The following is a 15,931-nucleotide window of genomic DNA, read 5'->3' on the forward strand; positions in this document are numbered from 1 at the left end:
ATACATACAGACAGACAGACAGACAGACATACATATGTATGTGTGCATGTGTGTGCTGTACTTAGGCACAGGTGAACCATCACAGGAGCTGTTGAATGGTGAATTAGGGAAGCAGAGAAATGAGGAAGAAACAGAAATTCATCAGGAAGCTTCTCTAGCTGCAGTTTCCTCTGAAGCTACTGGACCCTCTGTGGCTCAATTACACATTATTTTCCTTCTTTTTCCTTTATGGAGAGAGGACAAAGATAATACAATGTGGTGGGTGCTCAATAAAATTCTGTTCAATGAGTCTCAAGATGAATTATATAAAGAACCTTCATAATTTGATTTACTAAAACAAAAGCTGATTTGTTTGTTGGTTTAAAGATATTTAGGGTTGCCTTACAGGATCTGTTTCCTTTCAAAAGACTCTAAAATGGACGAGACAATCACCATGAAGGAAGGACTCTGACTGGGTATGAAGCAAAAGAGGTTAAGAACAGCCAGAGCTCTCAGTCTCATAATATTTTGGACTTATACCATCACAAGAAAACCCTGATTCCATGTCTTGTTTCTAAATGATAGCTGGAAGCCATTTGGAGGAGAGAGGTGAGCAGCCATGAAAAACCTTTGGTGGACTAGAAGCCAGGAGCAAAAAGAAAGCCAAGTGCCTTCCCCTATGGACACCAAGGAAAGGAAGTGTTTAGCAGAACTTCGCTTTCAGTAGTTAAATGGAACACACACTCACGCTATACTCAGTAGTTCCAATTTGCTAAACTCTTGTTCTACCTGGGATGCTAAGTTGCTTATAAGACACATGTTATCAAGGTAACCAAAAGCCATCCACATTCTGGCCTAACTTAGCTCTCCATCTCATCTCAGTTTTTACATTCTAAAAACCCTGAGTTGTGGGTTCTCCAGCACAGGCAAGAAGACTGCATTATGCCTCTTTTCCTTTGCATTTTCTATTGCCTCTGTCTAGAATGTTCTTCTTACCTTTCTTCACCTGGCCAAATCCTCCTCATCCCCTAAAATTGTTTAGGGATCATCTCCGTGAAGCTTCCCTGAATTCTCTGGAAAGATAAATGCCTGTCTTTGGTTTTCCCAGAGCACACAGCACAACTTCTTATCATGATACCATATTGTCTTGAAATTTTTTATTCCGTTATCCCAATCTTCCCTGCCAAATTGGAAGTTCATGAAGGGGTAGAACAGTATCATTGCCTAAGAACTTCCACATTTACCACCTGGCACATAGTAGTAGGTCAATAATTGTTGGCAGAACTGTGTGTTCAATTCATTGGTATAAATAAAATACACAGGTGAGCACGTCATATATCTCTACTCTTCAATGTTTTGAAGAAGGCCATTATTGTGTCTCAGCTAACCTGAGAATGTAACACATCACATAATCTACCTTAGGTAACAGCGAGTACAAATGAAATTGATTATATTAGAGGAGAGAAATGTGTTCAATTTAGCTCACAGGAAAATAACATGCTAAGACAGTGGATCTTTGGGAAACAATTGGAGAAACAAACAAGATAGCAAGGAGGCAGCTTCGGGCTTACAATCATTTGACCATAAGAATGAGGCAGGAAAAGAAGCCAGTTGTAGTTCACCCAAAGTATAGCATCAAGGGTCTGGCTGAACTACCAAGTCTCCACACCTCCACACATCATTGACATTATAGTAAGTAAAGTCACATGTATATAAAGTAAACATAAACCAGGGGCTGAGCAACTGTGGTCTGTCAAACTGCACCTTTGGACGAGGTCTGAGAGAAGTTTGGGAGAGATGAGGCAGTGGACTTCAGCACCCCCACCCATTCCCCTCAGCACTCACCTCTACCCACAGAATCCTGTTTACTAGGACCTACAACTCTCTGCCTGAGGACTTTCTCAGATCAAAAGAGCATGGAGGGCTGGCCGAGTGGTGCGTTGGTTAAGAGCTGACTTGGGACGCCAGAGCGCCCCGGTTCAGATCCCACATATGAGGGCCAGTGACACTGCCCTCTGCAGCTAAGGTGCTGAACAACAGCTCAACCTGGAGCTGGGCTGCCGTGAGTCAATGGCTATGGCGTAGGCTGCAGCCCCTGTGGCAGTGGGTTGCCATGGGTTACCGTGTGTGGCCAGCAGCCAGCGTGAGCGGCCGTCCAGAAGCCGGCGACTGATCTGCCTTGCCTAGGAAGAGCGCAATGATGGTGCCAACTTGGGCCAGTGAAGCAATGTCCTCCACAACTAGACCAAAGAACAAAAGGACAGCAACTTGTCTGTTCCCATCCTCCAATTCCCCAATAAAAATCTTAAAAAAAAAAAAAGAGCATGGAGCTCCTGCACACAGAACAAGCCGGATATGCCAGAAAGTTAGTGTCCCAGAATTAGCCCTCAACCAATGATGAACAGGACACTGGGTTATAAATATGCCAGATTCTTGCTCTCTTGACTGGATAAGTCTGAGGTGTGTTCTCACTGTTCCTTACAGTTGTCCAGAGAGGTTAAGCTCTAGTTACCCATAGTGGTAATTGGCTTAACAACAGACTCTTTTTTCTTCCTTCTCTTCCCTGGCTCACTTCGCCACTCCCCTATCTGCGTTTTCCAAGACCACATCCTAAATAAGTTACTTGCTCTTGAACTTATTTCATGGTTTGCTCTTAGGGGAGCCCAAATCAAGACAGGTGTGTAAGGTGGGCAAAGGATGAGTTTAAAAAGGGATGGTTTTGAGTTATAGAGAAGCATATAGCTGAAGAGTTACTTGGCAACTACAGACCTCATGTAAGTCCCACTGACATGGTCACAGTCCAAGTAAATTAAATACTCTTGTGAATCCACGTTTCCTCACCTGTTCTGTCACATATCCATCATGTCATGGAGGTAAGATTCACTCTTCTCAGGACACCATGGTTCTGTGAATTGCTTTTTGTTGTTAGCATTTCTGACAGCTGTGGCTTTGATTGCCCCACTCTTGCTGCCACTAAGGAGGGCTGAGCTCACCCAAAGTAGATTAAAATAGGAAGAAAGAGGAATTAGCACTGGACAAATGAAGCAAAGGCACAGGAAAGAGGTGAAAGTAATTTTCCTTTGGAGGACAACCCTTACAGCTTTTACATTTTGAGTCACAAAACTACCACAGCTACTATTACGAAATAAAATTCATATACTTTTAGAGATGTGCTATAGATTTGAACAATTTTTAAAGCCTGGCAAGAAACAAAACAAATTGCTATTGACTTTATGGATGTGGTGTTGACTCCCGTCTCACTATATTCAAATGACTAGTAAGAGGGTCCTGCTTAAGTGGCATCTTAATTGCAAATGATTGTAAATTACATTCAGGACAGGAAAATAATTTGACTTCTGATGAACAAAGGATGGATCATGTATTGAGGGAATAGGTTTCATAAACTCATTTTGCCAAAATAATAGATATGAGGAAAGAATGATTTTCTTAGTCATAAAGGTACCAAACATGTCAGAGAGAGAGGGGGTGGGGGAGAGGGAGAGAGACAGAGAGAGAACGAGAACACGCTAGGGGTAGCACTCGGAATGCGGGTGAGGACTAGCTTAGCAGGCTTGAATCGCCATTGTAATTCAATGCTGTTAGATCAGGGGCAACCAAAGCAGCTTGTGACGCTTCATAGAGGCTGTGATAGTCAGTCCCGGGCCTCCTGGAAAGCAATGAAAACTACTTGGAAAGAACTGGTATTTTAGTATATGTTGGGGGTAGGGAAGAAGAAGGAGGAGAAACCAATTGGTTATGAGAATGTAGACTGTCCCACAGTAAAAATGCTTACCATATCATCCAATGTCTTGACAGAAATGTTGTTGAAAACTTAGCATCATCCTTCCATTTTTGACTGAACAGAGTGTCTTTTAAGTTCAAAGTTCTACCTTCTTTTATATTTTTTAGGGGACATTGTTGACACCCGACCCAGATACTCTCGGACCCCTTGAACCAGCTCTGTGTGGTCATCCTCAGCTTCTGCGTGCTTTTCTGCTAATGGCTAGCACCTGTGACCTTCAGAGATCCGCCCTTCAGGACTAGAGCTAGAGGCCTAGAAATGTCTTGGACTGTGTCTCCCGCTCCCCACAGAAGACTTGTAAAAAAAACAAAACCTCCCAGTTAAATTTGAATTTCAGATAAACAATAAATATTTTTAGTATAAAAATATACTAATATTTATATAGTGTATAAATGAAAATATTTCATGGGACATACTTGAAAAAAAGTTGTTTATCTGAAATTCAAATTTACCTGGGCATCCTGTGTCTTTATTTGCTAAATTTGGAAACTCTATCCAAGGGGGTCCATAGTCAATGACTGATTGGTACAGTCCAGCTCCTCAAAATGGAAAAAATCAGCGATATAATTTCGGCTCTAGAGTCCCTTCCAGGATCAAGCTGAGTCATCAAACTCAGGCCTCACTTGACAGCACATTGCTTAGCTTCTTTCCCTTCTTTATTCTGCTTCTCTTACTCCCTTACTGGTTTCTCCTGGAATCATTTCCTTAACAAATCATTCCCTTACGAATCCTCGTCCGTGGGTTTGTTTCTGGGAGAGCATAACTTAAGATAGATATCTCACAAATTATACCACATCGACCACTCATCATGGCGTAAAAGGAATTAGGAATCGCTGCTTTGAAGAACATTCTGTTTATTAACTATAGTTTGCATTTATATTATTTTAAAATCTCCATTGCTTACTGTGTCAAGTCCCTAGCAATTAGTGAAGAGCCATGTGTCATGCTCTTCTGAGAAGCTGCTGGGCCTTGCCTAACTCACTCATATATTTCCCTGCTTTGAAATGACTTAAAAGTAATACAGTCAACCAGGCATGTTGATAAAACATTGTTTTCACTCTGATATGATATGAGTTTTGAAAAAGAATGCCCCAGCCCAGTTGTTCCAAGAAAAGGGCAATGAACCATGATGAAATATGTATTGTGGAGGAGAAAGGGGAATTAATTGCTAAGTTGGGTCAGGTAATAGACCAAAGAGACTGCGATCTTACAATCTCTTTAGGGGAATTTGCTGTTCCTTAGTCTAAAGTGAATTACAGGGGAGAACGCAAGTCTGCTTGCAGAATGTAAGGAGAAAAGGAAGTCTGCCAGTTTTATTAACTAACACTTATTACTTATTACTATACCTCTAAACAATCAAAAGGGAGTTAACATCTTTAGGTGAAGGGAGTTAAGAAAAGATGGGCTACCTCATGCCCCACCTTTCTAAGGAATAATTTTGGGATAACGTAACTCATCTCACTGTGGCAGTCTATGAATGAGTCACCACTGTGATAAATGCATATTCTAGGAAAAGAACATTTTGCTCTACTGATCACCCAAACATCTTTACTCTCTTAATGGAAAAACATTGTGCTTGGCATGCTTAAACCAAAACACCCCTGACTGCCATATTCTGATTATCTGTAAACTATTTCAGGTATTCATAATTTAAAAGATAAAGTCTACTTAGGGATCTTCTTCCAATTTACAAGAACAAGAAACCTCTGAGTAATACACCAATATTTGGTGAAATATGTCCATGTGGCTTTATAGCTTTGTGGTTGTTTATACCCAGCAGGGGATAAGACACAATGAATAAACTTAGGTAGACAGATTCTGGAAGAATGGTATAAGCACTGTGATATTGGAGCGCGTGCCCCTTATACTTGATGAGTAACTGTAAAACAAATTAATTAAAAAATAGAATTTTGTTTGTTGGGCCAAGATACTTTTTGTTTTTTGAACAAGCTACTCCATCTTTCTCCTCCTCCTCCTCCTTCCCTCCCTCTTTCACCCTCTCCTTCTCCCTCTCCCCTTCTCTCTCCCTCCCTCCCTTCTCTGTCTGTTTATCTATCTATAGCCCTGTGAAATGCTGGCCTAAATTGTAAGCCAAGATAGCTTAGCTTATCCATGGAGTCCCTAAGAGGCTAATTAAAAATAGTAACACTAATGCTGGTTTGACTCCTGCATGGGATGGTGGGCTGTGCCCCCCTGCAACTAAGATTGATGACACCTTGAGCTGAGCAGCCGATGGGCAGCCGGATGGCGACTGGACTTGCAGCTGAGCTAGCTGCGCCCTCCACAACTAAGACTGAAGGACAGCAACTTGGCTGTTCCCCTTCCCAATTCCCCAACACTGTTCCCTCCCCCAATTCCTCAATAAAATATTTTTTAAAAATAGCAACACTAAACTAGGTGCTTATCATCTCTCAATAATTTTGATGTCTGAGATTCAGGAATTTAACAATCAAAAACAAAAATGATATTTTTATATAAAGTTTTGTGGGCCATAACATGAGGCTACCCCAAGGGAAGTCAAAGGTAACTTTCAAGGACAAAGGCAACTATGGTTTAATTTTTTTTATCAAAAAGGAAATATACCGAAGGGGTGGGGATGAAGGAGAAGGGGAAGGGATGAGACAATACAAATTGGTAATTACAATATGGCCTCAGGAATAGGAAAAGACAGTCTGAGGAATATAATCAATAATGTTGTAAATATTTCTTAGGGGGCCAGATGGACTCACGTCCTGTCGGGGAGACCACTTCATAGTTGGTGTAGAGGCCTGACCACCGCACTGTATTCTGAAGCTGATGTTGAATAAGATTGTATGTCAACTATAATTATATATACATATAGTCACGGGACATGGAGTAGAGTGTGGGAATGGAGTCAATGGAATTGTAATAGACAAGCATGATATCGGGGGTGGGAGGGCAGTAGATGGGGGAGGGGGGTTGTTACTTTGTGAGGGTGAAAAGGATAACTATTGCATTGTTCTGTACACCTGAAACTAACAATAAAAAAAAGGAAATATATCTATATTCCTGAAAATGTGGAAAATACTGACAAGAGTAATGATCTTTTGATAGTGGATAAATTATTTATTTTATGCTTCCATATGTTTTTCTCTGCAGTTTTACATAAAGTGACACTAGTGTGCAGAAATGCTTTAGGGAAAAAGAAACAGGTATGGAGAGTCATCAGGAAAAAAACAACAACAGTCCAAAGAGTGTCTGTCCTCTCTAGGGGAATTTGCTCTTCTATATTTTAAAATGAGGAGTAACAGGAATAATGCAATTCTGCTTGTAGAACCTAAGGAGGTTTTACTATCAGGCTTTGCAGAATTACTGCAGCTCCAAGCAAACAAAAGGGAGATAACATTTGGACAAAGCAGAGAAACATGAGGGTAGATTTTTTTTTCTCATGCTCTTCTTTGAAAATACACTCATCATGTGTTTTGCTTTGATTCATGCCCCGAAAAGATAAAGAAAATCAAGCCTGATATGAAATGACTACGCTCTTGGCTACCATTTCTGTTTCTCTTTACTTTTCTTGACAAGGTGATAGCTCTGTGCATAGGAGATTCTCACTTGGCCCCACTGATAATGAGTTAGAGGTGAAAGTAGAAACTGAAATTTATGGAAATTCTCTGAGGCAGTTCAGATGATGAATTATTAATAATTTTCAAAAGCTACCAGGAATGTATATGACACTTAGGTTTCTTTTTCAGAAGTTTAAACAGAAAAATATCAAGAAATCAATGAAAAGAATTTCATTTCCTTGTACATCTCCATTTGAACTGCAGCCCTGAGTCCCAAAACATGATGTCCTATCCCTGCAGGTAACACAGATGGTTTCCATAGCTGTAATTCCAGAAGAAGTATTAAATGCTTTCCATTTCAACTAAAAAATATCCTCATGGCTTTTTGCATTATGTTTCAGGAGTTCTCAGAGAGGTAATACTTTACAAACACCTAGAAGCGCTGTGTGGATGAAAGTACATCAACTTTACCATCAGGCTACACCATTCCCCAACCTGCATGTGTCTTACCTGTCGGAACCTGGGGCTAACTTTAAACTCCGAAAATGTTGGCCGTCTAAGTCCACGCTGTAGCTCCGCCCACTTCCAGTTTTTGGAGCTACGATGATTTCTCCTCTGGTTGCTGATCTGAACTTGCTAAGAAGAAATCTGAAAGTATATAAATATATTTAAAGAAAGAAATTAAAAATACTTTCAACAGTAAATGAGTCTTGGGGCTGAGAGGTTGTGGGGCGTTCCCATGCCTCTACAGGACAGTGTCCAGGGCCACGGTGGAGAAGGTTATGACATTCTCCCAAGGCCATAACACTTGCTGGTAAGCCAGGCCTCTGTTCCTGCTAAGAAAAAGACCATGGACTTTGGGAACTTATCACCGTCACCTGAGAATTGAGAAGCACTGCCTGGGCTGAGCCTGTTTGCAGGGGTGCTGAGAATAAAGAGCTTGAACTCACCTTGCTACACAGGGGAGTTTGGATGATCCTCTGGGACAAACAGGTGGCAACTTATCAGATTGCCACTCCAGGAGAGCAGCAACTCTGTCCTTCTGGTTTCCTGCCAAGTCCCCTGAGCCTAGAATGATTCCTGAACCCATGTTCTAGAACCCAACCAATTCTCATATAATGAGTGCCTGAACCCATGTGGTGGGAACCATCTTTATATCTTCCATGACATTTCTGCATTTCTGCTTGTGGGAATGAAGTCTGAACAATGTGCTGTCTCATGTAGGATGAAATCTGATTGCTTTCCCATTTCATTATTAAATTCCCATTAAATTATTTGGAATTTGAGCCAAATGAGCTTTCAGGGACCGACATTCAAGTCATGATCCAGGCTACTGAACACTCAAACCATGGGGGTTTCCAAATTCACTTTAATGAAAAACCAAAGCTATATTATTTTTCTGAGGGCACTGGGAGAGACCAGTTCATTTACTCAACATTCTACAGTCTTCTGGGTGGGCAGGGGATGTATCCAAATGTCCTAGGACAATCTTAATGGAATCTGCCAAGTTGTCTGTGTTTCAAAGACCATTGGAAGAGTATCTTGTCAAAGTGTCAGAAGTTTCAATCTAACTAGAAAATTACATTTTTGGTGAGACTAGCACTTAACGTAACATCAACCTATGCTGCTCTGAGAACCAACTTGCATATGTCCCCACCTCCACATTTCTACGTAAGGTGTCTCTTCCACCTTGATCTCTCCCCCATCCCTTTGTCATCCTGGACCCTATTAATCTTTCAAAGTTCTCATTAAGTCCCACTTACAATTTGATGTCTTTCCCGATGGCCCCTCTGATCTCCAGACATTGATTACCTAGCCACTTATTTAATATTTACTTAATTATCTTTTGCCTTATGACATCTCTTGTAGTTAATTAACATCTTGTTTTAGAAAGGCTTTCAGGCAGCCCATATTGTCATCTTATATTTTCCTAAAATTCTTCCATACATACTCACTTTTCAGGTATGTACGTTCTCTCCCCCACTAGATGTTATATTCCTTGAAGACTGAAAACTGCCAGGTCCCAGTTTTGTGTTCCAGCAGCCCTCGGTTCAGTGCTATGACTTTTTTATTTTTTTTTAACAATTTAGGGTGTATATAATTCATTGTGCTGCGAGTTACTTATTGTTTCCCAGCTCCAAGCCCACCACTTTATAACCTACACAAACCCACCATTCTGTAACCTATGTAGTGATGCCAGAACTGGGGTCTGTAAACTACAGCTTTTAGAAGCACTTGTAGGCTTTGAGTTACTTATTCAATCAAGTCTTTGATTGTTTTTGATGAGTCAGGCACTGTGCTGTATGCTGTACAACAAAAGCAAAAAAACTACAGGCCCAGCACTAAGGGAGCTTATAATTTTGTGGAGGGGAGATGGTGTCAGAGTGCAACGTAATGAGCGATGCATAGGCACAAAGCATTGTGGGAGTCTTGAGGCATGACAAATGGATTCAACATGGTAGAAAAGATCAATGCATCGGATGTATGGTCACTCTATGCTATCTTTTCCATTCATCTCTGCTAATTAATGAAGACATGGTTCATCATGAGTGTTTAAGTTAGAGGACATTTAGGTTTCATTTCTATTCACAGTTCAAGGGTCTACAAAAAACACAGAAATAAACTTTCTATAGAGCCATATAAAGTCTCAGACACTGGCAGTCTCTCACATTGATTTCTGCTGAGAAAACATTGCAATGCTCCATGGAAAAGACCATGAAATGACTTGGTATATATTAGAACTCTCACTACCTAAGCCACAAAATTGACCAACAACTACCTGAGAAACAAGGACTGCAAATGCTGCAAAGCAGCCATTTGCCTTTTGGTCCTTACAGACTGTTTTTTTTTTTTTAGCTGAGCCATCCTGCCACCTGTTGGCAGCTCAGCGGCAGCTCAGTACGGCCGTGAATCAAACCGGGGACCCTTGTTGCTCAGAGCTCAAATTCTTAAGCGAGCTCTTAACCAACTGAGCCACTTGGCCGGCCCATCTTACAGACTGTTTTGGGGGCCACTTTTCTCTCTTGATGGAATCCTCTTGCCCCCAGATTCCCAGTGCCTCCTTGAATCTTGCTTCCCTACGTGCCTCCCGTTCCTATTCTCAGTACGACAGATATATCTGCTTTCTAAATTAAGTTATTGAGGTGGACAAATGTGACTTTTTTCCCCTTAAGGAAGTTGGCACTTTAAACAAGGGAAACAATGCTTTCAGCCCAATTAATAAATCTCTGATTTGGATATTTCATATATCAGCAGCACTCAGGTTGGGGGGAGGGGAGTTGACATTGTACAACAAAGGCAGTCATCACCCCTTTACAGACAAGGCTAGCCCTGACACAAAACCTTCTACCTAGAAGCAACAGGAACCATTTTGTTCAAAACCGGATACGTCAAATGCAAAAAAAACTCTTGCATGTTCAGATCAGAGAGGACCTTTATTCATCTAAGGCTGAAAGTAATTAAAACTGCATTTCTGGAGGAGAATGATAGCAGAATGTTACTTTGGTTGAGTCTCTAACCATCTCTGGGTCACTAAAGTGACATCAGACTTCAAAAACTAGTGAGTCTTTATTTCAGAGGTATCTGGAATAAAGATCACCAATTCCCTTGGAAAGGCTGTATCTTACTTACCCCTTTCTCCTGGGCCCATCATGACTGGCCTTCTGTCCAGCAGAAGGTGAAGTGTTTGACTTTTCTGCATCCTGGCGTGTTTGCTCTTGGCTTTGTAGTTCTTCAGCTTCTCATTAAAAATAATCAGAAGACAAATTTACATATAAAATGTCCAGAAATGAGAGCAATTTTCTATTCTTCATTCACTTCCGTACATTAGCACAGAACAAAGAAGTCTATAACAATTAACAAGATGTCCCCATCCTAAGATTTCCAGTCACACAGTTATTTCTAATCTGTTGAGTTTGTTCCAGTATTAAATAAGGACTAAGATCAGGACTCGTCTGTGGGAGATTTGCTGAGATAAGTTTTCTAGGGATGGCTATAACGGAGGAATAATACGTCATCCCTCTACAGGTATTTTTAGAACAAAGGAGCCTGCGTCCATGAGAACTACATATTCTCATATGTAGTTCTGGGTTCATAGAACTACCTAGAGACTGACTTTAAGCATGGGATTCTAGAAACAATACCCGGATTTCTAAGCACCTAAGCCAGATTTCCTGGGAGGGTGGGCACCTGTGCACACACCTCATGAATTGACAGACAGTCTATACTCTGGAAGATGCTAAGGTTTGAGTGGAGGAAGTCGCCAGAGCTAACTGCTTAATTCTAACTATTCCATTCTGTCCTTCCGTGGCATCAGATCTGATGTTACCCATCTGGAAAACCCCTTCCTTGCTAATGCCACACCCACAAGTGGCTCCGGAAGCAGTTCCAAGCCTCCCAGCCCTTCCTGCCAGACTTCAAAACAAGGACTTTAGTCTCCAGCATCTGAAAAATGAGATACCCTAGGCACAGGTCAGAAAATGCCTGCTCTGCCTTACTACCCCACATATAAAAAATATGCTCCTAAACACAAGTTTCACTCAATATTCAACCAAATGAATTATAGTTTGAATGCCCAGAACAGCATTCTCAGGGTGGGGCGTTCCTTGAATTTTGTGGCAATATAATTCTTCATCGAGTGAAACTGTCCCAAGCCGTTCAGGCCATGGAGCATCTCTGGCTCTTCACACTAAATGCCGTTAATCCCCCCACCTCCCAAGTCATTAACACAACCAGAAATGCCCCCCTTGCATTTATAAATGCTCCTCTGGCTTGGGGGAGGGGAGCACAGTACACAATATCACCCCTTGGTTGAGAACCACTGGATGAGAAAAAGGAACATTTAAAAGAAATCTGAAATACATCGTGTTGAAAACAAGGACTGCTTTCACAATGTGACAATGTGAATCATTTCATTCGTCTCTTTTGTGTTACTTCCTTAAATGTTTAGGAAAATATTGTAAGAGCATTCAGGAAAAGAACTGTCTGTGATGAAGACAAATGCCTCCTTTGAAAATCTGTGTGTCAGATATATGGAAAACCACTGTGGGTTTTACCTTCTATGGACTTCCTCTTTCCTTGTGTGAACTGCAAATTTAGAATTCATGTCTTGAGATGACCTAAGGGATTCAGGAAATTCAACTGTGTTCATTTGCTACATAATGTAGGAAAGTTATTTAGCCTGCCAAAATGAAGATTACAACAATTTTGAAACCAAATAATTACTTTAATTACCTGGATTTCTTCTTAAGATGGACTGTCGGACAACATCAGTGCCTAGAACATTGGCTTGCTTGAAACGCTTTGCCTTTTCTTCAAAAAACCATTCACCAGTTACAATCCTTAGCTGCCTACTCAAGGGAAAAGGGGAGAACATTAGAATTCAGTTATTGAGCCAAATAATTAACTCCCAAAATTTTTAAGTAAAAAATTGCCAAGCTATTTATAGAGTCCATCTCAATCTCTGGAGTATTCTATGGTGATTATTATGGCTTCTATTAGTTGAATACGTGCGATGTCCTAGGTATTGGCTAACTGCTCTTCACAATTAATATATTTTTATCCACGTAACAACTCTGTGTAAACATTATTATCCCCATTTCATAGATGAGAAAACTGAGACTTCGAACAATAATACAACATGTCTTACATCACATAGCTGGTAAGTGGTAGAGCCAGGATCCCATCCCAAGCAGTATGGCCTAGGGCTCAAGTTCTTAACCACTGCATTAGTGGGTAGATAATTTTCATTGGAAACAGTGGGGGACAAGTGAAAGTTCTGAATTACAAAGGGGCCATGATCAGACTGTTTTAGAATGATACTTGGATGTAATATGATGGATGACTGGGTTAGGGTAAAGAGAGAATGGGACAAAGACAGGTTGGCCATGGCAACAGTCAGGAGAGAGGTGACAAGATCCATGTTGGGGCAATGGAAAGACTAACAGAGGAGGAGATAAATAAAAAATGTAGGTGGTAGAAGGGCCTGCCTGAATTTCACAATCAATTGAATGTGGAAGGTGAACAAGAAGGATCTTTGACTATCATACCCATTTTTTTAAAAAGATTTTTATTGGGTAATTGGGGGGGATGGGAACAGTACTGGGGAATTAGGGGAAGGGGAACAGACAAGTTGCTGTCGTTTTGTTCTTCAACCTAGTTGTGGAGGACATTGCTTCACTGGCCCAAGTTGGCACCATCATTGCGCTCTTCCCTGGCGAGGCAGATCAGTCGCCGGCTTCTGGACGGCCGCTCACTGCGGCTGCTGGCCGCTCACGCTGGCTGCTGGCTACACACGGTAGCCCATGGCAACCCACTGCCACAGGGGCTGCAGCCTACGCCATCGCCAGCGACTCACGGCAGCCCAGCTCCAGGTTGAGCTGTTGTTCAGCATCTTAGCTGTAGAGGTCAGTGTCACTGGCCCTCATGTGTGGGATCCGAACCGGGGCCCTCTGGCATCCCAAGCGAGTTCTTAACCATCGCGCCACTCGGCCGGCCCTATCATACCCATTTTTAAGCCCCACCTGCAATGGTTACACAAAGCCTTCAGCCAAGTTACATAGGCCTGTTTACATTCTCAGAACACGCCCCAGAAAAGTGTTGGGACAATGGTGTTCACCTACTATTGTCCCAACATGTCTATGGAGGATTGTAATGGAAAATTGAGTCATATAATGGACATCTTTGAATGTCATGCTAAGCAGCTGGGCTGCCATTCTGGAGGCAATGGGGGAAGGCTGGCAGTTTTTCTAAAGTTCAGGTTGGATCATATAATCTCAGTAGCATTATATGGAGTAGGAAGAAACCAGAAGCAGGCAGCCCAATTAGGAAGTCATTGCAATAGATGATCGAGGAAATGTTGGAGATGTAAACCAGGATATCATAGGGGTGTGAAGTGAAAAGAAAAATGGAAGATACTTGGGCCACTGAGGATGAGAATCAGTAAGCCTGACATGCTGGCTAAAGAAAAGCAGCTGAGAGTCAAATAGAGATTCCTAGCCCCGGAGTATTACACTCGTGTGACTCAGTAACTGATTGGACTTGAAATTAACAATTGAATCCTAAATATTTAAATCACTCCAGAAAAATATGCCAAATTGTTCTCCACAGGAATTACCCTGAAATCCTACTTCTGAACGTAGGAGAGACAAAAGTAAATTATATATGAAGCACAGTTCCTCTACTGGGAAAAGCATGAAAATGTTATCCTTAGAGCAAATGATTCATCAAAAGGAAAGACAATAGCATGTACATGTCAGATTTACTCCCAAATCGCTAGATTGCCTAATGAGAAGGACTACTGAATTAGTTCCAGAACTATATAAAATATACTTATGAAATATGTCAAATCTAAGATGATCTAATCTACCAAAACCAAATGCTTGAATGGGTTAAATTATTTCTGGATACACCACAAGTGCTCTACAGACTTATATATTAATATTTATGTAGAAATCTAGGTGGTAATTGTGCTATTCTAAATTCTAAAGCTGTTTCCTCAAAGTTCCTGTCCTTTAGTTATTCAACCAAATGCTAATCTAGGTACTGCTATTATTGAACTTTGATAATGGAATTAAAGTTACTAATCAACTGACCTTAAAATAGGGAGACTGTCCCAGATTATCTGGGTGAGCCAAAAGTAATCACTGAGCCCATAAACACAGAGGAAGAAATGGAAATCAGATGCTATGATGCTGCAGAATGAGAAGCCAGAGAGATTCCAAATGAGAGAAAGATTTGGCGTGCTAAGACTAATGTAGAGGTCCACACGCAAGGACCCGAGAGGCCTCTGGGAACTAAGGCCGGCTCTTAGCTAACAGCCAACAAGGGAATGGGAGCCTCATTCCTACAGCCATAAGCAATGAGATTCTGCCTGCCAAAATGAGCTTGCAAGGGGATTTTTTCCCAGAGCCTCCTGATAGACGCTCAGCCAGCCCTGAACTTTACTTCAGCTTTGTGAACCTTGAATAGAGAATCAAACCAAGCCAATCCAGGCTTCTGAGCTACAGAACTGTGAGAAAATACAGTTGTGTTCTTTTAAGCTGATAAACTGGCCATTTGTTATGGTGGTAGTAGAAAACTAACACAATAATAAAACATAGAAATATATATATATATTTTAATTTTCAGCTCAGGAAATGGCTTGCACAGATTGTGAGAAGATAAACATGGAAAATTCAGGAGAGCAACAGGGTAGATGCATGCAAACTGTGGCTTGTGGGTCAAGTTCGTCCAACCACCTGTTTTGTATGGCCTACAAGCTAGGGATGTTTTTCAAATTTTTAAACGGTTGGGAAAAATCAAAGGAAGAATGTTTCATGACACGTGGAAATTACATGAATTAGTTTCATTTGAACATATTCATGCTCATTTGTTTATGCATCGTCTCTGGCTGCTTTTCTGCTACAACTGCAAAGCTGAGTAGTAGCAGAGACCACATGGACACGAAGTTTAAAATATTTACTCTCTAGCATTTTATTTTATTAAAAAATTTGGGGAGGGCTGGCCGAATGCCGCAATGGTTAAGAACTGTCTTGGGACACCAGAGGGCCCCGGTTCGGATCCCACATATGAGGGCCAGTGACACTGCCCTCCACAGCTAAGATGCTGAACAACAGCTCAACCT

At 41.3% G+C, this 15,931-nt stretch overlaps 1 protein-coding gene across 1 annotated transcript in view; it reads right to left on the bottom strand.

The window, feature by feature from the left end:
* The window catches only part of SYTL5 (synaptotagmin like 5), a 208,180-nt gene that overhangs the window by 54,067 nt on the left and 138,182 nt on the right, over positions 1-15,931 (bottom strand). The window contains exons 4-6 of the mRNA XM_019649041.1: positions 12,541-12,656; positions 10,939-11,044; positions 7,819-7,956 (exon numbers count right to left, since the gene is read on the bottom strand). Coding sequence (XP_019504586.1) covers positions 7,819-7,956; positions 10,939-11,044; positions 12,541-12,656 — 360 coding nt within the window. The remainder of the gene's footprint in view (positions 1-7,818; positions 7,957-10,938; positions 11,045-12,540; positions 12,657-15,931) is intronic.

This window comes from Hipposideros armiger, unplaced genomic scaffold (genome assembly GCF_001890085.2).
Source record: "Hipposideros armiger isolate ML-2016 unplaced genomic scaffold, ASM189008v1 scaffold_7, whole genome shotgun sequence".
NCBI classification, from domain to species: Eukaryota; Metazoa; Chordata; class Mammalia; order Chiroptera; family Hipposideridae; genus Hipposideros; species Hipposideros armiger.